This window comes from Tamandua tetradactyla, chromosome 13 (assembly GCF_023851605.1).
Source record: "Tamandua tetradactyla isolate mTamTet1 chromosome 13, mTamTet1.pri, whole genome shotgun sequence".
Classification (NCBI taxonomy): domain Eukaryota; kingdom Metazoa; phylum Chordata; class Mammalia; order Pilosa; family Myrmecophagidae; genus Tamandua; species Tamandua tetradactyla.
The window spans coordinates 81,844,389-81,868,058 of NC_135339.1; the positions used below are offsets into that span (position 1 = coordinate 81,844,389).

A 23,670-nucleotide genomic window follows, 5' to 3' on the forward strand; every position below is an offset into this window, starting at 1 on the left:
TGTCCCCAGCCTGGCATGGGACCTTTTCCATGGGGGCCAGTGGTAGCTACACATCGAATGTAGGGTGTCCCACTTAAAAGCAAACACTCAATAGACACCAACTGTGTACAAGGTGCTGTGCTCTGTGGGGCAGGGGAGAAGAAAGAAGCACAAGACTGGGGGTATGGGGGAGGGGCTGAAGCCCTACAGTCATCTGACCGCACCCCTCCCCCCATCACTGGAGCCCTGCCTTGTGAATGCCCCATCGGCCCTCCTGCCTTCATTCCCACCTTTATCCTACCTGGGTACCTGCTCCCTCTGTCTCTGCCTTCCTGGTAACCTTCCTGGCTCAAGGTTCTCATGAGGACACTCCCCCGCCACAACCATCCCTGGCTCCTGCACTCCCTCCATCTCCTGACCTGGCCTTCAGGGCTCTGCCCTAGCCATTCCCTTCCACATTCCCGATCCCCACACCCTCATCCTTCACTCAAATCCAAAAACCTCATGTTCCCAAAACACGCCGCATGCTCCTACTGTTAGAGTTTTGCTTGTGCAGACCCTTCCCTGGAAAACCTCCCCCACCTGCCCACCTTTGGAAAGCCTATTCATCTTGCAAGACTCAATGCCCCTCCCACAGGAAGCTTCCCCCACCCCCCATCTGGCAGTCCACTCTTATGCCCCTGAGCCATGGTGTCACATCCATATTGCCCTGATGGAAAGGGGTCTCTGGACATGACTTAGCTTCCCCCGTTTGCCCCCTGAATCAAATCTGAAAGCACCGTGAGAACAAGACTCCAAGCCTCCTCTTTCTATGATACAGGGGCATGTACCAAGTAGGGTCTAGTCTGCAATGCCCTTGTGAATCAAGTGAATAGAGAAAGACAGACTGACACGGTTCTTGCCCTTTGTTGCTTTCCTGTAGCAGAAGAGGTGACTTTGTTCCACCCCTCAATTCCACAGCCTTTAGCAGGCACCTGCTCTGTGCCAGGCAGCCAGTTATGGTCCCTGCTGTCCTGGGGGATGCAGGCCCCTGTGTGAGTGCGTGGTCAGCAGATGCACGGAAGGGCTTGGAAGGCAGTGTAGGACCTATGAGGGACCAGGCAGTGTCCCTTGTGTACCTGGGGGTGGCGTAGAATTTGTCAAGGCCAGAGGAGGGACACCAGGGATGGCTCAAAGGCTTATGCCTGACAGTTGACCACAGCTTCTCAAAGGCCCTGACCCCTGACCTGACTCCTGTGGCCTCCAGGCAGGAGGAAAGGCCCCATAGGCAAGGTTTCACAGGACTTATCTCTTGTCACAGCTGCTCACCAAAGATGCAAAGCAGAGGCTGGGCTGCCAGGAGGAGGGGGCTGCAGAAGTCAAGAGACACCCCTTTTTCCGGAACATGAATTTCAAGCGTTTAGAAGCCGGGATGCTGGATCCCCCTTTCATTCCAGACGTGAGTAGTTCCAACCCCCAATAGCTTTGTGGCGGCTATTGCCACCAGCAGGCCTCTCCCAGTGCTCTCCATTCACTGCCTCTTAAGTCAGCTCAGGCAGTGTGTGACGTGATGCCTTCCTGGGGACCAGAGTGCCCCCTCCCCCTTACAGCCAGCCACCACCTGCTGCATGTTGCAAATGAACTTCCTGCCAGACAGATGGGGTGTTGGCCAGGGAGCATCACTTTGGTTGCCTTGGTTTCCTCATCTATCCAGTGGGGCTAATACTCCCCAGCCTTCCAGGAATGGTGAAATGAGAACCAAATGTGACATGCTTTCAAGAGCATCAAGGACCACCAGTGTCAGTTCAGTTCAGTGCACATTGAGCACCTACTGTATTCACTCGGTTCTGGGCTAGACACAGCTCACATTACAGGAAGTTGGAGCTTCCTGTGCTAAGACCTAGGTTGGTGCATTTTGAATCCAGGGAAGTCAAAATTGTCATGGAAAATCATGAATAGCCCTTAAAGCATAGGTTCGCTTTAGGGGCCCGGGTTAGAGGCGTGAGGGAGCCAGCCCAGGCAAGGACAGGGCCAAATCATTGCAGATCCTGGCTGCAAGAGGCCCTGCAAGCAGCGCCACAGCCCCAGGGCTGTGCACATGTGTGAATTTAAGGAGTAGGAAGGCAGGAGTGTCTGCTTGTGCCTCTGCTTCTTCAGGGTTCCTACACATAGACACATCAAGCCCTGATGGGAGTGGGGCGCCAAGGAGGGGCTGTGGAAGCCAGGGGTGTGTCAGGGTTCTAGATGTTTCATCTCGTGAGCGTGTAACTCTCTTCCTACCTCCCTGTGCAGTAATATCAAAGTGGTGGTACAAAATCGGCCATCATGGGAGTATTTGCACCATGAAAATTGTACAATGAATCAGGGCTCCCCCCTCCAGTCACCCACCCCAGCCTGTTGTTAACTGTTTCCCAGCGCAGTGTGGCATGGAAGGAGCCAGGGCGGCACTTGGGACTCGGGTGCCCCCAGTAGGTGAGGGCGGGAGGGCGGCAGTGGGTTTGGGGAGAGCACTGGGTGCTGAAGGGTCCACGCACCCACCCCTGCCAGTTACAGCATCCGTGTTACGGGGGTAACCAGGGGATGCTTCCTGCAGGAAGAGCAGAGCCATGGAGAATATAAAGAGTAAAAGTCATTTCAAACCTAGCTTACAGGTAGATTTCAGCACTGGGGGAGAAGACTCATTTCAGCATTCATTCTCAATGCCAGTTGCTCCTTGAACTCACCTGAGCTGCATTTAAAGCGACTGCTCCTAGACCCAGCCCCCCAGAGATTCTGGGGTGAGGTCTGGGCATTGGGGCGGGTCTTAAAAGCTCCCCAGGTGATTTGCCACCAGTCGGGCCTGTGTGTGTGTGTATGTGTAATGGGGGGTCTTTGGGAACAGCCATGGGGCAGTATCCTTGGAAACTACATGGGGTGAGCACACGGACGTCAGGGATGCGAAGGGCACTCAGGCTGGGGTGTGGAAAGAGCTGGAAATCAGTCCACCTTCCTCGTGGGCTCTGGGCTGCCTGCTGCTATGGTGATGTGATCAGATCAGTCACTCACGCAGGAAATATTTCTTGACCTCCTGGCATGCTCCAGTCTTGGGCCAGGACAGGGGGACCCCACGGTGAACCAAACTTACCCGACTATTTCCTTTATGGAACTTAGTCTGAAGAGGAAGAGAAATGTTAGCAAGTGCTTCTTAAGCAAAAGTTTAAGACTGGGGTTAGGGTGGCTTCTGTGAGGATTTGGCCGCGGACAGCTGGAGAAGAGCCTTCCAGGATAAGAAGGAGGGCTTACCGAGAGCCAGGGTGGCCAGCTGTCCCAGAGTGGGGAGTTCCAGGTAAACCAAGACAGTTGGACAGCTCAGGTGTGACCCTGCCCATCTCACAGGACATCAGAAAGACAGGGTTGAAGAGCCCCACACAGTGCCTGGTCTCTTTTTTGAGCCTGAGTGGGCTCAAAAACCCTGCCACACTTTCCTTCTTTCCCCAGTTCCGTGGCGCCCCCTGGCGTCCGTGGATCCTTGTTTCTGGGTGACAGGCCCTTGGTCCCTGTGCTGGGAGGTTGCAGCCCTGGAGCCAGAAGCCCCCGTGAGCTGGAGGGGCTCTACCCGTGGATCCTGCCTTCACCCACCTGCCTCCTCCCACCAGGCCTCCCCAGGAACCCAGCCAGCCATTTCCGGGGTGGTTGCTCCCACCACACCTTCGGAGTTGTTGGCAAAGTCGGATACTGCGACTATTATTATTTACTTAATATTTTTCATTTCCATTGGCTCCTTTTTTTATTACAGAAGTTATAGGGTTCCTATATACCCCTCCCCCACATTATTGCTAGCTTGTGTTACTGTGGGACATTTGTTACAGTTGACGAAGGGACTTTTTTTTTTGAGAAATTTTCACACACGTACAATCTATACATTGTGTACAATCAGTGGCTCACAGTCTCATCACGTAGTTGTGCATTCATCACCATGATGATTTTTTGGAACATTTGTATCACTCCAGAAAAAGAAATGAAAAGAAAAAAGAAAAAACTCATACATGTGCCAACAGGAGAGCCCCTCACATGCCTTTGCTGGCCCTGGGTAGCCGACCTTAATTCTCTCTATCTAGGAGTAGACCAGAAGTCCAGAGACCCCAAACTGTGGCCAGCGCAGCCCCTCATCCCACCAGAGAAGACCCTGGAAACATTTCCACCCCCTTGATTAGGTGGGGTTTGGGTAACAAGGAACATCTGACAGGGAATGGGGGTCCCTGGAGGTACTGAGGAGTGTAGGCTGAGAGGGGTGCTGCTCCGTCTTCCCACTCAGGCCTGGTGTGTCACCACGGCCTGGAGAGAATGCGTGGGTTTTCCTGTAGTGTGTGAGGGGGCTACGGCAAGAAGAAACTAGCTCTGGACAGAGAGTTGGACACCCTGAAGTCTCATGGCGTCCCAGCCAGGGTGGCCTTGCAAGTCCTGAGAAGGCATCCCAGGTTCTCAGGAGGGTGGCCTGGGGAAGACATCCCCTCTGCGGCCCCATCCAATTCCCAGACCTATCTTGGGGACGCTTAGCTCAGGGGCGCCCGGGCCATGGGCAGGACTGGTGTGACGGGGCCTCTGTCCCCCCAGCCCCGGGCTGTGTACTGTAAGGACGTGCTGGACATCGAGCAGTTCTCCACCGTGAAAGGTGTCAACCTGGACCACACAGATGACGACTTCTACTCCAAGTTCTCCACAGGCTCCGTGTCCATCCCGTGGCAAAACGAGGTGAGCAGGGCTGGGGCGCCTGCCCTACCCCAAGGGTGAGGGTGAGGGCGAGGGCGTGATCAGACGGAGGGGTCGGGTGTGATGAGGACAGAAGAGGGACTGCCGGGTCAGGCCACAAGGGGGGCCATGCTGTGTGGGGCCAGGGGCTGGGCCAGTGGGATGAGAGGGATTGAAGGTGACGGGGAGGTGGTGGAGATGGCCTGTGTAGATGACCCTCGGGCAGTTGGGCTGTTGCTGGAGGCAGACGCGGGACCAAGTAAGTTGGGGGCTGCTGGAGCTGCTTCATAGGAGATGGGAGTGGGGCATGGGGCACGGGGGCCTGCCATGAGGCTAAAGGCTTGGAGAAGGCAGAGGGGACACAATCCGGAGCTCACGGGTGGCCTGGCTTCCATGGAAGAGAAAGGAGGAGGAGATGGGCATGTGACTTGATTGCAGAAAGATGAGAGTGTCCCTGGGCGAGTCATTGGATGGAGGGCAGATGGCTCATGGCTTAGTAACCAGGCTTGGGGGTGGGGAGCGGCCCCAGAGGCTCTGCTGCTCTGACCCCTTTCCCCCAGGAGGGGCAGTTGTGGCCCCTGACCCACCTGTGTCTGCCTGACCTCCCCAGATGATAGAGACAGAGTGCTTTAAGGAGCTGAACGTGTTTGGCCCTCATGGTACCCTCTCTCCAGACCTGAACAGAAGTCACCCTCCAGAGCCCCCGAAGAAAGGGCTGCTCCAGAGAATCTTCAAACGTCAGGTGAGAGACTGACCCCCTATGTCCGGCCCACTGACCTCAGCCCTGGGACCCCCAAAGCAGGAAAGGTCTCTGGCAGAGACAAGGGCTGCAGAGTTCTATAGACTTGTGGGCTCTGGGGAGTGGGGGGCAGCAGTAACCATGGAAGGGACAAGCAGCCTGTCCCGAATCCTTGGTGGGATCCCCAGGGTGGAAGGGGCAGGGCCACCCCATCCCCAAATGTCCTTTGGCAGAAAACACTGTGACTCCGTTTGTCTGCAGAAAGCGGCAGGTGCCCGGTGGTTAGAAGCACAGGCTTTGGAATGCTGGGCCTGTTTCCTTCCCCACAGAATGGGATGCTAAAGTCTACTGTGTATCAGGGTTTCTTCCCCTCAGTGCTATTGACACTTGGGGCCGGTTACTTCTTCGTTGCTGGGGGCTGTCCTGTGCGTGGCAGGATGATTAGCAGCATTCCTGGACTCAACTCACGGGATGTGAGTGGTGTTCACCTCCCCCAGTTAGTGACAGCCACAAGTGTCTGCAGACATAACCACATGTCTGTTGGGATACAGTTAACCCCGGCTGAGAGCCTCTGCCCTTTGTGGCCATTGTAGGCTCGTGTGATGTAGGCAGAGATCTAACATCATACACGGCAGGAGAAATAGAGTAGAGAGGTGATCTTCATGGAACTTCCAGCTCCTGGGGCCGGGGCCCCCTTTGTTTGGTGCCGTGCCCTCCAGCTGGCAGCCCCTTGGGAAAAGGCATGCTCCCACCAGAGTCTGTCCCTGGGCTGAGGGCCACAGCAGGCCCCCCGAGGACCTGCCCTGAAGAGCCTGCAGGCCTGGGAGAGTAAGAGACCTGCACCCGCAGCCACACGGGGGCCACAACAGGCTCCCCCTCCTAGTTCCCCACCTTCCTCCTCCTCCCAGGCCTGCCCACGCCCCTTGCTCCCAACTTCCACGCGCACGTGAGCCACAGACTATCCTAAGGGAGCCCCTCTCCCCAGGAGGCCAAAGAAGCGGAGAGAGGGCATCCCTGAGGGCTCCCTGGGCTCTGGCTCTGCCTGGCAGCTCTGCAGCACTGGGCCCCAGGCCCCGGGAACCCCAGCTCCCTCCCTCCTAGATGGCAGGAATGACTGCTGATGAGGCCTGGCTGGGGCCACGGCCTGTACAAGGTGCTTTTCAAAGGCATCTCTTACTTCATCTCCACTGAAGCCTGGGCCTGCATCCAACAATCCATTTATTCGCCAATAGCTGTTGAGCTGTGTGCCAGACTTCCCTCTATGCACTTGGGAGGCAGCAGCCAACACACCCCAGTCCCTGAGCCTTGTAGAGAAACATGTACACCAGGAAGCAACCTCAGCACCCCATTTCCCAGATAAGGAAACTGAGGCCGAGGAGCCTCAGGGAACTTGCCCAAGTTCACCCATCTAGTAAACACACATGGAGAATCTGGGGTGGGGAGCACACATCAGGCACATGGAGAGACTGGGGCCCCTGTGTGTGGTTTTATCTCCTACCTTCTTGTAGGTTTCACATCCTATTCTATAATATACTCATATAACATAAGTATATCCTATAATATGAAAGCGTAATTTTCAAATGCGTCCTCTAAGTCAAGTTGAAGCTATAGGAAGGAATGACCGCCTTTGTTTTGTTCTTCCACATGGCAGAGCCCTCTGGGACCACTGTAGGTCCTGAAGAGAGCCCTTGCTGTGGGGTCTGGCGACTCAGGTTCAAATCCCCAGTTCTGACTTGTCTCAGTTGTGAAGCAACTTACTGAAGCTCTTCCAGGCTCAGTTTGCCCACCTGAAACACTGGGATAAATACCCACTGCTCAGAGAGTCGTGAAGAGGATTTGCTGAGGTGGAGGGTGGCAGCTCCCAGCACAGTGCCTGGTTCTAGCATCTACCGAGCACCTGCTCCTTATTCTCTCCTTTCCTTTCCTGCAGCTTCGAGGGCCCATGGGATGTACTATGGGAGAGAGCCAGGAGTATAAGAGCAAATAGCTCCGAATTCTGGGGAGCCAGGCACTTCGTTAAGTCATTTGCATACAGGACCTCATTTCAGCCTCCCAGTGGCCTTGTGAAGAAGGTCTCTTAGCCTCTCTGGGCCTGTGAGGAGACCTGCAGAATAAATAACCTGCCTGAGGCTGCTCAGCTGGGAGCTGGTGGACTTAGGTGAGAACAGGTGGTCTAACTTCAGCTGCAGAGTCAACCAACATAGATGTTGTAGGAGGCCACCTGCCCCCAGACTTGGGGTTTATGAAGTCCAGACATCTTTCCAGGTGCCAGATAAAGCCCCCTGCCCCAAGCAGTGAGCTCTGGATCTGGGTCTGTAGGGGGCCATGCAAAAGGCAACAAAAAGCAGGAGGGGGAGCTGGTCAGACCAGCCCTGCCCTGTGGCCCCCATTCCGGGGGCCCCCCATGGGTGAACCCCAGGGCTTGATCTGCCAGAACTGACTCATTCTCTCTCTCGCTCTTTCTCTCTCTCTCTCTCTCTCCCTCACAGCATCAGAATAATTCCAAGAGTTCACCTAATTCCAAGACCAGTTATAACCACCACATAAATTCAAACCATGTCAGTTCAAACTCCACCGGAAGCAGCTAGTTTCAGCTCTGGCTTTGCAGTCCACAGTGGAACCAGCTGAAACCCTTCCATTTAGAAGCGGAAGTGGCGAGCAGGGGAGCTTCCGTCCTGGCTGGGCATTCTGGCTGGGCCGGCAGGGTGCCCTCCAGGAGCCGGGGAGGGAGCATGTCACACTCCCTCGAAGTAGAGCCTCAAGGTTTCTCAAAGAAATTTCCACTCAGGTCTGTTTTCAGAGGTGGCCCTCACGCCGGTGCAGATTGGATTTGTCGTTGTCGAACATTGCAATAGAAATCCACTTGGATATGACACTTGCACGTATTTTAATAGCGTCATAACTAGAACTGAATTTTGTCTTTATTATTTTTAAAGAAAAAATTTTGTAAATTTCTCTATTGTCTCAGTTTACATTTTGTATATTTGTATTTAAATGAAAGTCAGACTCTGAGGGTGTATATTTTCTGTGCAGCCACTGTTAAGCCATGTGTTTTAAGGCATTTTAAGGGTGGGGTGGGGAAATTTACCAAAAAAAAAAAAAAAAATGTGACTCAAGACTTCCAGAGCCTCAAATAAGAAAATGTTTTTATTAAATGTAGAAAATGATTCACATTTTACCTTTAAAGGATTGGTTGTATTTACCTACATCCATCTCCATAACCTTTTCCTCACGTGGATATTACCATTCTGTTGGTTTTAAGATACTGAATTAAATGCTCAAAGCCATGCTTGGGACTTCACCACCAGCCACCGCATCCTCGGCGGGGGTGGTGCCACGGCCTGGGTCAGCTCCGCTGTCCTTGAGTGACACACCATGTTGTCGCTCCAGCCTCTGCTTCCTCTTTCTCCTGGAAGGTGGCTGTTGTGCAGAGCTGGCTGCCTTCAGCCCAGTGGTCTCGGGTCCTTTTTACCTTCTAAGCAGGTCCTGCTTCCCAAAGTCAATATGTTTTCAAGAGGCTTGCATTTGGGGATTATTGTTTTGTTTTATTTTTAAGGGGAACATAGCAATGATACGGATGAGTCATGAAACCCCAACCATCCCAAACCCTTAGAGCCGGCGGAATTGTCAGGAATTAAGAGTCAGAGGCCTTACTTACCCTGATCGATGGCCTGAGCGCACATCCCAGGGGTCTTCAGAAAAGAAGATAACACGGCTATAGCGGAGACGCCCCAGAGGAGACTCGAGGCAAGTCCTTAAATGTTCGCAGGGTCTCGAGAGCTTCACACAGCCCCACGGATCAGTAGCCAAGGTGGCATGGATGTGGTGGTTTCTCCAGGAAAGGAGAGGCTTGGCCATCAAAGAATTTCAAGACAAATTCACTGCCACTTCCCAGAGAGAGGTGGGGCAGAGGTAAGCTCTAATTAGGCACACAGACCCCAGAGGATGTCGGCAGTTAAAAAATCCTGGGCTCTTGGAGCCTGGCCACCCAGCACTAGGGAGCCACTGGCTTCCCCCTGCTGCCTCCATCCAGCGACCAGGAGCACGTGGCCCTCGCCTGCATCCAGGCTGGGAGAGTGGCCGGCCTTTTCTGCTCCCCTTCCTGGCTGTCTCCCCGGGGTCTGACTCTGCCTCAGACCTGGGCTCAGCCATCCAGCAGCTGCCAGGGCTTCTCCTAGAGTGAGCCCTGCACTACTGCAGGAGCATCTTCCGTGAAAATGCAGATTCCTGGGCTCCACCCCAAAACCAACTGCAGGGGAAGTTCTGGGTGTGGGGCCCAGAAATCTGCATCTTTTAAAAGCTCACCAGGTTATGCTGATGCGCCCTGAAGTGCGAGAACTGCCGTCATCAGTAGGGTGCAGTTGTGATCACCCCAAACATAATTCTCTGGATGACCCAGGCAGTTTTGGAGTGTGAACTTCCAGGAGTAGCAAGCACGTTAGCCCCATATGCGTCTCCACGCTCTTACCACAAGCTCTTTTGCCAATAGGCCTCTCAGGGTAAGAGGTTAGATTTTGAGGTAATTTTACAAACAAATGGGTGAGAAGAAGTCGTTGGGCTTCCTTCAGATCCCTTTAATCCCCAGTATTATTTTCTTCAAGACCAACTCTTGGTTTCATGAGGCTACCTTTGGGGTTAATGCAAAATAAATACACACAGCTATATACGGTTTTTGCCAAGGAAGTGGAAATCTCTTTGGACAATATTTTAAGATCCTAAAGCTCTTGCCCACCCTCCTTTCTTGAAGAAAAGGATGTTCCCCACCCAGGACAATCAGTAGTCCCAACTCCATCCAACTCTCCTTGCCCAATTCACAGCCACTCCCCCCATACAGCATGGATTGGCGTTGAGAAGGACACCTTTTCCGTGTGCCTGAAAGCCAATGCACTGTCCATTTTCAGTCGAGAATCACCCCAGAAGCAAGAAAGAAACCATAAATCAGATAACTGTGTTTCTGAGTCACAAGGGCTCAAGTGAAGCTAAAGCACAGGTCTTCGCATTGATAATCACCAGAGTCTTCCTTCTTGATCACACCCACACAGGACACGGGGTCAGCATCACTTGGCCTTTTCAATCCTCCTCTTCCTTTTGCCCATTGCTTCGTAACAGAGAAGGGATGTCCTTATGTAGACAGTGCCTGAAGATCAGCTCCATGGAGTCCTCAAGGCATCACAGGTTCTGTCCCTATCCCTTCCCCTCCCTGCTCCTACTCCAACCTTGTTAACTATAGCTGCATTTTTTTAAAAAGATGTTTTTAAATTAAAAAAAAAAAAATCTTTCCAACCATCCACCTGTCTGGGATAAAGTCTATTTGGACAATGAATGGATTGAAATTTCTTTTGTGCATTTGAGCTCTTTGAGGAAGAGCCTTTCTTTCTCCAAGTGTGGCATTTTTCTGGCCGGACCTTAGCTGGCTTAGTGCCTTCAAGGCGAGACGTGTCTCTGCTTACACTTTTCAGTAGACAAGCTGCTGTCCCCAGCAAGACAGAGGTGGTCTGCCGTGATCACCATGACCTCCGAGCACACATCAGTCCCCCTCAGGGGACTATGAGTCACCCAAAATATTAAAAAGACCCAACCCCTGCCTTCACGGAGGATGGCATCCACGTCAGACATAAACTCACTCATCTTCTCTGGCCAGGAACATCGCTTTTAACACATGAAACTTCTAGGGTATAGGTAGCCTTACCATAGCTTAAGCAGCCACAGGAGGGTTTGCCTCTTTTGTGAAATGCTTTGCTCCTAACGAAAGGGCATCTTCGATTTCAGAGGGGTGGGCAGGCAGCAGAGAGGCTACACTGTGGAGACAGGAGCAGCTGTGGCCCTGATTATATGCACACTTGACGAATAGCTCGCTGGGACAAATGGTGGCCATGAGCTCTGGGGACAAGCATATGGATGCTGCCCTGGCTTTAAAGGCACAAGCAAGACGCAACTGCCTGCCCTTGAGCTGAGGGAAGCTCCCTATGTGGTTGTGGGGCTGCCCTCCAGCCGGAGGTTTCCATGCCTTGTTGGCGCACCCTCCAAGGAGCTTCCAGTGTCGAAGCGCCACTTCCATGCCTGGTTCTTTCCTGAGAGGCCTGGGGCCTTGGTTCAGTTTCCCACCTCCTTTTTCAAGTGAGCTGCTGACCCATCCCATGTACCAACTCTCTGCGGAGAGGGCAGCACCTCAGGAAGTCTCGAGGGAACACCACATCCTTCTTGAGCCTGGCGTCCAGGTTTTGCCAAAGGGAACAGCAGCGTCCTGGACCACCGGCAGTCTCCCAAGGTAAAGAAGAAACACCAGTCTGGGTGGCATTCAGCTCTCCTCTGGGGCTGCTTCTGTATTTGTGTCTCTGGGTGAACCCTTGTACCCTTCCAAGGACAACCTATTTGGACTGTCTGCTGTTTCCATGACCGACACTCTGAGATAGGACTGTCTCGCTTTTTATCCGTTGTTATGGAAGGATAGTGGGTGTGAAATTTTTGTGCATTTTGAAGCATCATAGCTGCGTGAGCTCCTGAGTGACAGAGAACTCTCTTCTTTCTGATCACAGCAGACCACGAGAGTGAAGCCTCATCCCTGACACAACCTCTGCCCTTGCTTTAACATCTGAACAACCAACCAACCAGCTTGTGACGCTCAGACGTGCACAGGTCACGCACTTGCACAGGCATGGGGTGTCTTATCTGTCTGACTCTAAAGGCTCCTGCCGGGGATGATATTTTAAAGCATTTGAAAAACCTAACTCTCCCTGGGAGGGAAAGACACTTTCCCCAAAGAAGAATCTAGATGTCTCTCCCGAGTCCCTCAATAAGTCACTTTTGTAATAGATCGAAAGAAAATGTTATCAATTAGAAGAGCTTATTGGCTGTTGATATTGTTAAAATAATAATCATCCTAGTATCCAAAGGTTCCTCTCTTTTCCAGGGAGATTTTAACATTGGTGAATGAAAATAGTTCCATTTCGGCAGTCATTCCTGGAGATAACCGCTTTTGTTCTCCCGCTGTTTGGAATTGTTATGTCCCATCTAATATGTCACAGCGCTGCTGTATCTAGATCGAACCACTGTTATTTTCTGTTTGTGTTTTTTAAGAGAAATAAATTCCCTAATGGAAATAATTTTGCCTCTCTTCCCTTCTGCTGAGCTCTTCTTGTTCTGTTTCTTCTGCATGGGCCGCCTGTGGCTGCAGCCCTTTTAAGTTCACCCTCTGCCCCACCTAAACCTGGCCCCCACCCTGACCACCCCCTGGACTGGCCACAGCAGGCCCAGTGGGCAGGGCCTGTGGTGCCACCTGAACCTTCTCCAGCCTGATCGGCTTCTGGCTCCAACCCCAGCAGATGGCTTCAGAGTGCTCCAGCCACTCGGTGCCAAGTAGGAGCAGGGGGAGAAGGCGTCGGTCAAAGCCAGCAACCCGGTGCTGGGCGGGATATTCGCACCTCCCACCTGGCGCGACTTAGAGACGGGCCTGCAGAGGGGCCGTTCTGGCTATTGGCCTTCACTGAGCCAGCCACAGGCTAGACCGTGGTGGCCAGCAAGGGCAGGAGGCCATAGTGCCCTGGAATCGAGAGCCCCAATCCAGGAGTCTCCCTGCCCTGGCTGGGCTTCGTGGTGGAGTGAGCAGGGCCATGGACTAGAAACCCTGCTGGACGGTGAGAACCTGAGCGGGTCACTTTACTCTGGGCCTCAGTGTTCTCATCTAAAATGGGGACAAAACACCTGCGCATTGGGGCTACTGGAGGGCTCGGTGAGAGCCTGTGTGATGCCCGGTACAGAAGCCATGGCTGTGCAGGACACAGCCAGCGTTTGACCGATGAGCAGGCCGTATCTCTGGGAGCAGACGCCTTTCCACAGGCACCGGCCTGAGGCTGGAGGCTCGCTTCTGCCCGGAATGCTTGGCGAGAGTCTGGGTGGCCGTGTCACCTCTACTACAGATCGGGGTCATGGCCACATGTCCCCTTAGGTCGGAGGAGCAGATGTCTTTTCTGACTGGAGGAAAGGATTGGGGTGGAATCTGCTTATTTAGGGGAGCTGTTTGGAATTGGAGAGAGAGAATGAAGGGCTGGCTGACAATGGGGGTGGAGTGGGAGGAGTGATTGTGACTGGCAAGGGGTCCTTCCTGGGATGAAGGGAAACCTGGTCAGCTGGGGAGCAGAGCTGAGGACAGTGAGAGTAAGAGAAGACTTCACAGGGGAGCGTGGAGGGGTGGGGAGCGGACACCCTGACCTCTGAAGTTTCCTCTCAGCCTCCAAGGCTTCCTCACAGGAGCTGTTTCCCAAGGCCCTTCTAGGGAAGGTCCCCACCACTGCTGGAACCCACTGCCCTAGGCAGACAGAGCTGCCGTTCCTCCCAGGACACATGGTCTGAGCGAGTGCTGCAGCCCACAGCACGGGCCTGCCCAGGCCCCCTCAGCCAGCTCACCATCTACGCCATCCGTCCCTTTCCTGGGGAAAGGGTCCCATCCCTCACGTCCACTACCCACCCCACCTCTGTTTTCAGGGTCCCTTCCGTCTTCACTCCATGGATTTGCTGAGTGTGGGTCCCCCAAATGGTCTCCACCTACTTCATTTCTAGAAAAGGCTTGATGTGGCTTCCCCAGGGCTCCAAGGAGATTCAGGCCGTCGTCCTTCGGAGGGCCCTTCAGGGGTTAGGGTCTGCCTGCCATCCCCGGAGACGTGAGAGGAGGGGTCGCCTGGGAATAGGCACTCTGGATGCGGCGGGCCAGGGTTCCAGACGCCTGTTAACCCGGCGGTTCCTCAAGCCAAGGCCTGTGCAGGGAGGAGCCTCCGGAGAGGGGCCGTCCAGCTGGCATTGCAGGGCGCCGTCCCACTCCCTGCTGAGTCATTCAACAAGGAGGCATGGCACCGTCTCCTCTGCCCACGGCACTTCTTCAGAGTTGTCAGAGAAAGCCCCTGCCTGGTGGCGTCTGCATCTTAGGGGTCGCTAAAGTTTGCTAAAGGTGCCAAAAGGCAATATACCAGACTGGCTTCCAACAATGCGGATTTCTTAGCTTACAAGCCTACGGTTCTGGAGCTGTGAAAATGTCCAAATCCAAGCACCAGCAGGCCGTGCTTTCTTCCCAAAGATCGGCTATTGGCAACCCTTGGCTTCTCTGTTGGATGGCAAGGTATGTGGCAGCGCTGGTCTCTCCTTTCTCTTGCGGGTTTCATTGCTTCCAGCTTCTGGCTTCAGAAGTTTCCCTTCTATTTTCTGTGGCTCTCTCTCTTAGCCTGTGTTTCTGTTTTTCAGCCTCTTATAAAGGACTCCGGTAAGAAAGACCCACCTGGGGCAGGCCTCAACTAAAATAATCTAAACAAAAGGTCCCATCCGCAGTAGGTCTACACCCACAGAAATGGGTTAGCTTTAAGGACATGATCTTCTGGGGCCCATAAAGCTTCAAACCATCACAAGGGCCGTTGGCTGACACTGGTAAATGAACCAGAGGGCCTGGGAAAGTCAGGCCAGCACCTCTCAGACTTCAGGGAACCGACTCACCTGGGGATGTTGTTAAAATGCAGCTCCAGATGCTACAGATCTGTGGGGGTGGGGCGGGGCAGGGCAAGGGTCTGCATTTCCAACAAGCTCCCCGGTTTAGCTGCTGGTCCATGGAGGCTTTGGTCAGGCCTCACTGAATTCCAAATTGGAAAGTCAGGTGAGGTCTTCATTTAAACCAGAACCCACATTCCTGTCCCCTCCAGGCCCTGCCTTGTGAGGTGCAGATGCTTTCCAAATCACGAATACTTGCCCTGCCTTGACAGTCGTTCAGTGTCAGGCCCCACACAGGCAGAATCAGTATCCTTGGGAAATGCAAATCCTCAAGCCTCACCCCTGGCCTGTTGCATCAGAAACTCTGGGAGTGAGGTCCAGGAACCTGTTAACAGCCCCTTGGGTGATTGGAATGGGCAGTCAGGTGTGAGGACTACTGGTTTACCCAGTGCTTTCATCTCATTAAAACTTCAGGGTGCCTCTCAGGGCAGAGCAGCCGGGCCACGGGAAGATAAAGAGGCTGATGTTCTCAGCTGCAAATGTAAAAGGGTGTGTACAGTTGGCTACCATTTTTCTTAAAATGTGAGCGAGGGGATGCAGCATAGAATCATATTGCCATATATTGCCATATATCTTTTATAATGAAAGGATAAACCGAAAACTTAAAAAGAAAGAAAGAAACTTAGCTACAGGGAGAGGAAGGGGTCTATGACAGAAGCCAGAAGGTACCTTTTTGTAGATTTGATTTTGGAAGCAGGTATATGTTTTACATAATTATAAAACAAGATTAGATTTTTTAAAGTCCCTAAGAATCAAAAGAAAAATGAAACAAACAGATCTGTGTATGCAGTTGGTAGGGTAATTATACAGAGCATATTCCCAAGTGACTTTAAAGCACAGAAATGTGACTGTGTATTCCTATAGTGGGACATACCCTAAGGACAAAAAGAATTGCCAAAAAAATCATAAACTTTTTTCATTAAGCATCCTGTTAGTAATAACTTGGGCATTATTATTCTGCAATTATTATGTATTAAAGTAATTACACAAATGTCATTAAGAGCAAAGGTTTTTGATGCAAGAAAAATAAAACTATAAATTTAAAAAGTTACATAAAAGTCCTTTAATCCAACACAAAATAAACTTTCTCTTTAAAAAGTATTTATCCTTTACAAAAAATGACCAATCTACCAGGAGGGAGCACCATGCAGCCCAGTCTGTGGCCTTCCAAATTCCATTTCCCACTAAAAGGAACCAGGGTCCTTGGAGAAATGACAGGGAAGGAAATGTTCAATAGTAGCACGGGACAGGTAAAAGAAAACAAGGAAGCTATCTGTTAGTCTGCAAGCTGCCGGAATCTGATATTTTAGAACTAGAAAGCCTTTTGAAAAGGGGAATTTAATAAGTGACAAGTTTACAGTTCTAAGTCTATAAAAATGTCTAAACTAAGGCATCCAGGAAGAGATATCTTAATTCAAGAAAGGTCAATGGGTCTGGCATAGATCTGTCAGCTGGGCAGTCACGTGGCTGGCATCTGCTGGTCCCTTGCTCCTGGGCTCCGTTGCTTTTGGCCTCTGTTCCTGCGGGGGCTCCTCACTTTGCTTCTCCAGGGCTGGCTTTCATCTCTTGGCTTCCCTTGGCTCTCTCCAGGTTCTGGCTTGCTTAACATCTCATGGTGACATCTGCTGGCCCCAAGCATCTGTGTCAGCTCTCCCTCTGTTGGCTCTGTCATTTCTGTGGGCTCTCTGTCCAAAATGTTTCCTCTTTTAAAGTACTCCAGTAAGCTAATCAAGATCCACCTGGAATGGGTGGAGTCACATCTCCATCTAATTAAAGGTCGCACCCACAATCGTGCATGCCACATCTCCGTGGAGATAATCTAATTAAAAGATTCCAACCTACAGTATTGAATCAGGATTAAAAGAAACGGCTGCTCCCCCACCCCCACAAGATTGAATCAGGATTAAAACATGGCTTTTCTGGGGTACATAATATTTTCAAACCAGCACACTACCAAAGTCAGCTAAGGTTGTATCAAAAGAACCCAGGTGCTGACAGATTGGGCCACACATCCATGCTCCCAGTAGACCCACACCCGTCCCTCTGCTCCCGCCAGGACCAAGGACCCATGCTGAGAGCACCAGCCGGCTCTGCACCAGGCTGGGGAGGGGTGGGGAGGGGCCAGCCAGGGCTGCATGGGCGCCTACTGCCTTTTTTTTTTTGGCATGGTCAGGAACCGGGAATCAAACCCGGACCTGCAGCACACCAGGCGAGGACTCTGTCACTGAGCCACCGTTGCCCCACACGTGCCTACTGCTTTTAAGCAGTCTGTTTCTTGATTCGATGCTTCTCCTATTACCACAGTCTTTTAACTGTTTTCTGGAGCTCTAAGAAAGACGTTTCTGCCAGTTCTCGCTGGTTGTTCAAAGCTTGTGTAGGGGGACAGAGTCCTGAAGCATCTCGTTCCACCGTCTGGATGGAAGAGGCTCCTCATTTTAGCTTTTCATTTTATTACCTCTTATCTCCTCGTTCAAGACGAAGATCGTATCATGCTTCAAATGTCCAGTAAATATCATTCCCTCAACATACACCACTACCTTATAGTTGTATAGAATTTTAGTTTCGGCTTTTAGGCAATTCTGTCATTTTTTTTTCTTAAATCATTGTGCCAGAGACATTAGTTATTAAAACTGAGACCCTATGTTGTTCTTTTTTCTGTGCTGTACATTCTTTCTGTAATCCTACCCCTTCTCTCTGCAGTCATTTTCTATTTGATGGAGCTCATCTTTTAATAGCTTTTTGGATGAGAATCTCAGGGGAGGAAACGTTCTCTGTTTCTGAATGTCTGAAGATAAATTCACCCTGCCCTACTCTTTTTTTTTTTAGATTATCCCAATAGTTTAAAAAAAACATTTTTATTGCAAACAACAAACAAACATACATTCTTGACATACAAACACTCTCGACATGGTTACAGTCAATGGCTCACAATATCATCACATAGTTGTGTATTCAACACCATAATTTTTTTTTAACAGTTGCATCTCTCCAGCAAAAGAAAGGAAAAATAAAAAAGAAAAATTTCATTCATGCCATTCCCCTTACCCCTCCCTCTCACTGACCACTAGTATTTCAATCTACTCAATTTATTTTAACCTTTGTTCCCCCTATTATTTACTTCTTACTCATATTTTTTACTCATCTGTCCGTACTGTAGATAAAGGAGCATCACACACAAGGTTTTCACAATCACACAGTCACATTACAAAAGCTATATCATTATACAATCATCTTCAAGAATCAAGGCTACTGGAACACAGCTCTGCAGTTTCAGGTACTTCCCTGTAGCCTCTCTAATGCACCATAAACTGAAAAGGGATATCTACATAATGCGTAAGAATAACCTCCAGGAAAACCTCTCCACTCTGTTTGAAATCTCTCAGCCACTGACACTCTATTTTGTCTCATTTCTCTCTTCCCTCTTTTGGTTGAGAAGGTTTACTCAATTCCTTGATGCCGAGTCCCAGCTCATCCTAGGATGTCCCATGTTGCCAGGGAGGTTTACACCCCTGGGAATCATGTCCCGCATAGGGTGGGGAGGGCAGTGAGTTCACTTGCCATGTCGGCTGAGAGAGAGGGCACATCTGAGCACGAAAAGAGGTTCTCTGGGGGTGACTCTTACTGCCCCTACTCTTGAATAATTGTTAAATGATTATAGAATTATAGGTGAAGAATTAGTTTTTCTTACCTCTTGAGAGATAATGTCCCATTATCTTTTAGCATTAACTGCTTCTTACGAGGAGTTGATTTTTGCTTGCATTTTTATCTCTGGTAGTTTTTATTTTGACGTATTAAGTGTGGTTTTATTTTTACTAGTATCTCTTTATGACGTATTAAGCATGGTTTTATTTTTACTATTGCTCAATAGTTGGTATACTTTATGTGAAGATTCATGGGTTTTTTTTCCAGTTGTAAAAAATAATCTCAGCCATCATCTCTTCAAATGTTCTTTTACATCATTCCCTCTATTCTTTTCCTAAAACTCCCATGACCGTTGTTAGGATCCTTCCATCATCCATGACTCTTAACCCTCTCTTTAACATTTGTTTCATCTGAGGTGTAATATACATACAATGAAATAAGCAGATAGCAAGGGAGCTATTTGATAGTTCACCCATGGAACCCGTAGCTTCATCAAGCTATAGAACATTTATTTACATCACCCCATAGAGTTCCCTCATGCTCTTCCCAGTTCCCAACCCCACCCCATCACCACGGGGTGAAACCTTGGGTTTCTTATGACCACAGATTTTGTTTTCCTTAATCTAGAACTTTATGTAAATTGAATGTCAACTATGTGCTCTTTTGTGTTTTGGCGTCTTTCACTCAGCACACCATTTTTGAGATTCATTCATATTATCTATATATCAGGACTTCCTTTCTTTTTATTGCTCAGTTGAGTTGGTTGTATAAGTAAACCAACCATTGCTTCTTCATTGTCCTGTTGATGGAAACTGGGGCTACTTTCAGTTTTGGCTATTATAAACAAAGCTGCTATGAAAATTCTTATTAAAACAAAAGTACCCAAGTGCCAACTTGAAGGCATTCCTATTGGCCAAAAAAGAGATAACTTGAGCATTAATAAGGATCATAACTATTGTGGATTAAAACAAATGTTAAAATCTAGGAGTTCATAATAATATGCAAAATAACATTTTTTAAAAGAACAACCTCATCAGTCACCTTTGGAGGGTTCTAGAAAGCTAATATGTTATTTGGAAAACTAGTAAATAATGGGAAAGAATCAAGTCCCACCCGTCAGCACACAGCTGATGGAGCTTGTGATGGGTGAAGGGTAAGGATGTGCGTCCTCACCATTTCTAGTCAGTACATGTTGGAGGTTCTTGTCAATGTAATAAGGTAGGATAATAAGTAAAAGACATAAAAATTGGGAGAGGATAAAACTCTCTTTATCTGGAAATTACATGACAGTGTACAAAGGAAATCTAAAAGAATGTGCAAAACAAAGCCATACACACACCCTAAATCTGATAAATGAATTCAGCAAGGTCTCAGGATCCAAAGCCAATTATAGAACTGAACTGTATTTCTATATATTATCAACAAACCCCAGCAGGATTTTTTGTAAAATTTGATGATCAGATATTAAAAGGTATATGGAAATGTTAACAGACCTAGAACAGCCAAAACAAGACAGTAAGGTACTGTTGTTAGATAGACAAATAATCAATGGAACCAAATAAAGAGAAATAGAACTACACCCATATGATCAATTGATTTCAACAAAAGTGTCAAAGCAATTCAATGGGGAAAGGAAAATCTTTGCAACAAATGATGCTGGATCAACTCAATATCTACATTTTAAAAATTGAATCTTGAGTTAAATATCACACCATTTACCAAAAAAAAAAAAAAAAAAAAAACTCAAAATGTGATACAGACCTAAATGTAAAAGTTAAGACTATACAGCTCCTAGAAGAAACATAGAAGTCTATTCCATAAACTGTTAGTAGGCAAAAATTTTCTAGACCAAACACATACACAACTCATTAACAATAAAAGAAAAACTTGATAAACAGAACATCATTAAAGTCACAAACTTCTGCTCACCAAGAGACACCGTAAAGAACATGCAAAGGCAAGCCACAAAGTGAGAAAAAATACCCATAATACGTATATCTGACAAAGGAACTGCATCTAGAATATATAATGAATTCTTACGAATTTATAATGCAAAGACAACCTAATAAAAATGGACAAAAGACTTGGACAGACACTTCCCAAAAAAGGATTATACAAATGACTGACAAGCACATGCAAAGATGCTCAACACCTTTGGTCACTGGTGAAACGTAAATTACAACCACGATGAGCTGTCACTACACGCCTATAGAAAGGCTCACCTTTAAACAATGGAGAGCCCCTAATGTTGGTGAGGGTAGGGGGCACTGGAAACTTGCACATTGTGATGGAACTGTACCATGGCGCAACCATTGTGAAAACAGTAGTTTCTTATTAACATTCACCTCCCTTACAATCCAGGAAGTCCACTCCTAGATATTTACTCCAAAAGAAATAAAAACATAGGTTCACACAAACTCTTAGTCAAAGTGTTTACTGCACTATGGACACCTCCACCGGAGAATGAATAAGCACATTGTGGGACATCCATACAATGGAATACTTGCAGCAATAGAGAGAAAAAAATATTAACACCACAATACAAATGAATCTCAAAAATGATATGTGGAGGAACAAATCCAGCCACAAAAGAGTATATACTACATAATTCCATTCATAGGAAGTTCAAAAGCCAACAAAACTAATTGCTAGGGAAGAAATCAGAAGAGTGGTTGCCTCGGGGCAGGTGGGGGTGGTGCAGAAAGACAGACCAGCCGGGGACAGGAGGGAGCTTTCTAGACTGAAGGCGTTGCTCTATCTCTTGATTGGGGCATGGATCGCACAGCTGTATGCATGTGTCAAAACCCATCAAACTGTTCATTTAAAAGCCATGCTTTTTTTTTTTTTTTTTGGCATAGGCAGACTCTAGGAATCGAACCAGGTTCTCCAGCACAGCAGGTGAGAATTCTGCCACTGAGCCACGGGTGCATCGCCCAAAGCGATGCATTTTACTGTATGTCATTATACTTCAACTAAAAGTTTACTTTAAAAAGAGAGAGAGAGCCTTAAAACAGGTTAACCAATCGCCACGTACAAACCTCATTTGGATCCATATTCAGAACATAAACCGTAAAAAAATTATGATTAAGGAAACTAGAATACTGATTGGATATTTGATGATGTTGAGGAATTGTTTGGGTGTGGTTACAATTATCGTTAAAAAAGAGATCTTTTAGAAGTACACACTGAACTATTTAAGGATGAAATGATATCATGTTTTGTTTTTCTTCAAAATAATTGGGAAGTGAGGCGGGGCAGGGCCGGGGTTTGGCAGGGAATGTAAATGCCCCAAGATTGCCTGTAAATTGTGGAAGCTCGGAGATGGATACTGTTGGGGATTGGATCATGTCCCCCTCAAAAAGCATACTCAGGTCCCAACCCCTGCTCCTGTGGATGTGGACTCACTGTAAATAAGATCTCTTCAAGATGTTACTTTCCTTAAGGTGGGGCCCAACCGAATCAGGTTGGACTTTAATCCAGATGACTGGAGTCAGTTTTAAGCAAAGTGAAAGTCAGATGGAGAGAGAAGACACAGGCAGCAGACAGAAACTGGAAGTCAAAGGAATCCAGAGAGAGGGAAGATGCCACCATGTGCATTGCTGTGTGATGGAAAAGTCAAGGAACCCCAAAGATTGACGGCCAGCCAGAAGATACCAACCCCCAGACCAGCCTCTGAAACCGAGCCAATAAATTCCTGTTGTTAAGCCAACCCATTGCATGATATTTGTTTTTAGCAGCTAGGAAATTAAACAGTTTTATTGGGTGTTCATTATACTATTCCACCTTTGGGTATGCTTGACATTTTCCACAGTAGAGAATTTTTTCAAAAGAGTCTTACCTGCGATACTGGCGTTGGAGCCAGGATTCCCCCTGTAGCCTCTGGACATCAAATTCAATCCATCCTCACTGCCCCATCCTGCCTGTTTTAACACATAATACTAGTAGCTTATTATCTGTTGGGATTACTATCTGTCTGGTGTTGTGATACATATTTAATGTGGACCACCTCACTCAACCCTCTCAATCATCTAGAAAAGGCTGGATATGCTTACTATACACACACTAGGCAACCAAGACTGGGAGAGGGTAAGTAACATGCCCAAGTTCCCCAAGCTATATAAGTAGGGGAGCTAGGATTTGAACCCAGGTTGGTCAAATTCTAGAGCTTTCATGCATAATCAGGGGGTCATACTTATGCTATAATGAAGAAATTGCTTGCTCTTCTCAAACAAAGGCAACAATTTCAGAAAGAAAAAAAAACATACTCAGGAAATGCCAGAACCTGAAGCTCATGGAGGCATCAGTTGTCTCATCCGATAACGTCACTATTGAGAGAAACTGAAGTCCACTTCAAACTCGAGAATGCACTGACTTGCCTGGCACTGGGCCTGGCACATGGGAGGCATTTAAAAGAATTATAATCTTCCCTCCTTCACCCTTCATAAGACAATGACAACAAAAGTGATCATCAAGAACACGACACCAAGCCAGAAACCCTGATGTTGGGTTTGAGCTAATTGCTGAGTGTTGGAATGGAGCTGTTCCCAGCCTCGTTGTCCAAATTCCTGTTAACTTGAAAGAACATTTGTCGTTGGCTTCGGGAGAAACATCTTCTGGACAGAAAATAGCACACAATGCGGATGGTTTGCAGCCAGATTAGCAGAGGCACGTGTGCTTGCCACATGTCTGGCCTGGAGCTGATGCGACGCAGGACGGGAGGAAGCTCTTGCCTGGGTCCTCCTAGCAACTTCCTCTTTCCTGTGCTGTCTCCTCCATGGTTGATGAGGGCCAGTGGCAGAGACAGATTCCTGGGTTGCCCCTGGGGGCTGGAGAAGACTGGGCATGATCATGCCTGACTGTGCCAGGCTGTTTCTCTCTCCCACCTCTGTTTGTATCATACAAGTGTTTAGGAGAAATGTGATAGGAACAGAAAATAATATTGACAGCTACTTCATTTATTGCCCAGCACCAGACTAAGACCTTTGATGTGTCATTGCACTCAATCCACATCCCTTGCAGTAGTACTGATACCATTCCCATTTTATAGATAAAGCAACAGATGCTTCTACAGGTAA

The 23,670-nt window shown here is 48.9% G+C and overlaps 1 protein-coding gene and 1 long non-coding RNA gene across 7 annotated transcripts in view; both read left to right on the forward strand.

The window, feature by feature from the left end:
* The window catches only part of GRK5 (G protein-coupled receptor kinase 5), a 250,757-nt gene extending 238,229 nt beyond the window's left edge, over positions 1–12,528 (forward strand). For all 6 annotated transcript variants that reach the window (XM_077126187.1, XM_077126188.1, XM_077126186.1 and 3 more), the window contains 4 exons: positions 1,280–1,417; positions 4,552–4,689; positions 5,297–5,428; positions 7,915–12,528. In XM_077126187.1, the coding sequence (XP_076982302.1) occupies positions 1,280–1,417; positions 4,552–4,689; positions 5,297–5,428; positions 7,915–8,013 (507 nt within the window). In that variant the 3' untranslated portion in view covers positions 8,014–12,528. The remainder of the gene's footprint in view (positions 1–1,279; positions 1,418–4,551; positions 4,690–5,296; positions 5,429–7,914) is intronic.
* Positions 12,529–14,251: 1,723 nt separating this feature from the next.
* Positions 14,252–22,304, forward strand: LOC143653263 (uncharacterized). Its single transcript, XR_013161203.1, has 3 exons — positions 14,252–14,534; positions 21,454–21,493; positions 22,039–22,304. It is a non-coding gene; the product is annotated as an uncharacterized LOC143653263 (long non-coding RNA).
* Positions 22,305–23,670: the final 1,366 nt, after the last annotated feature.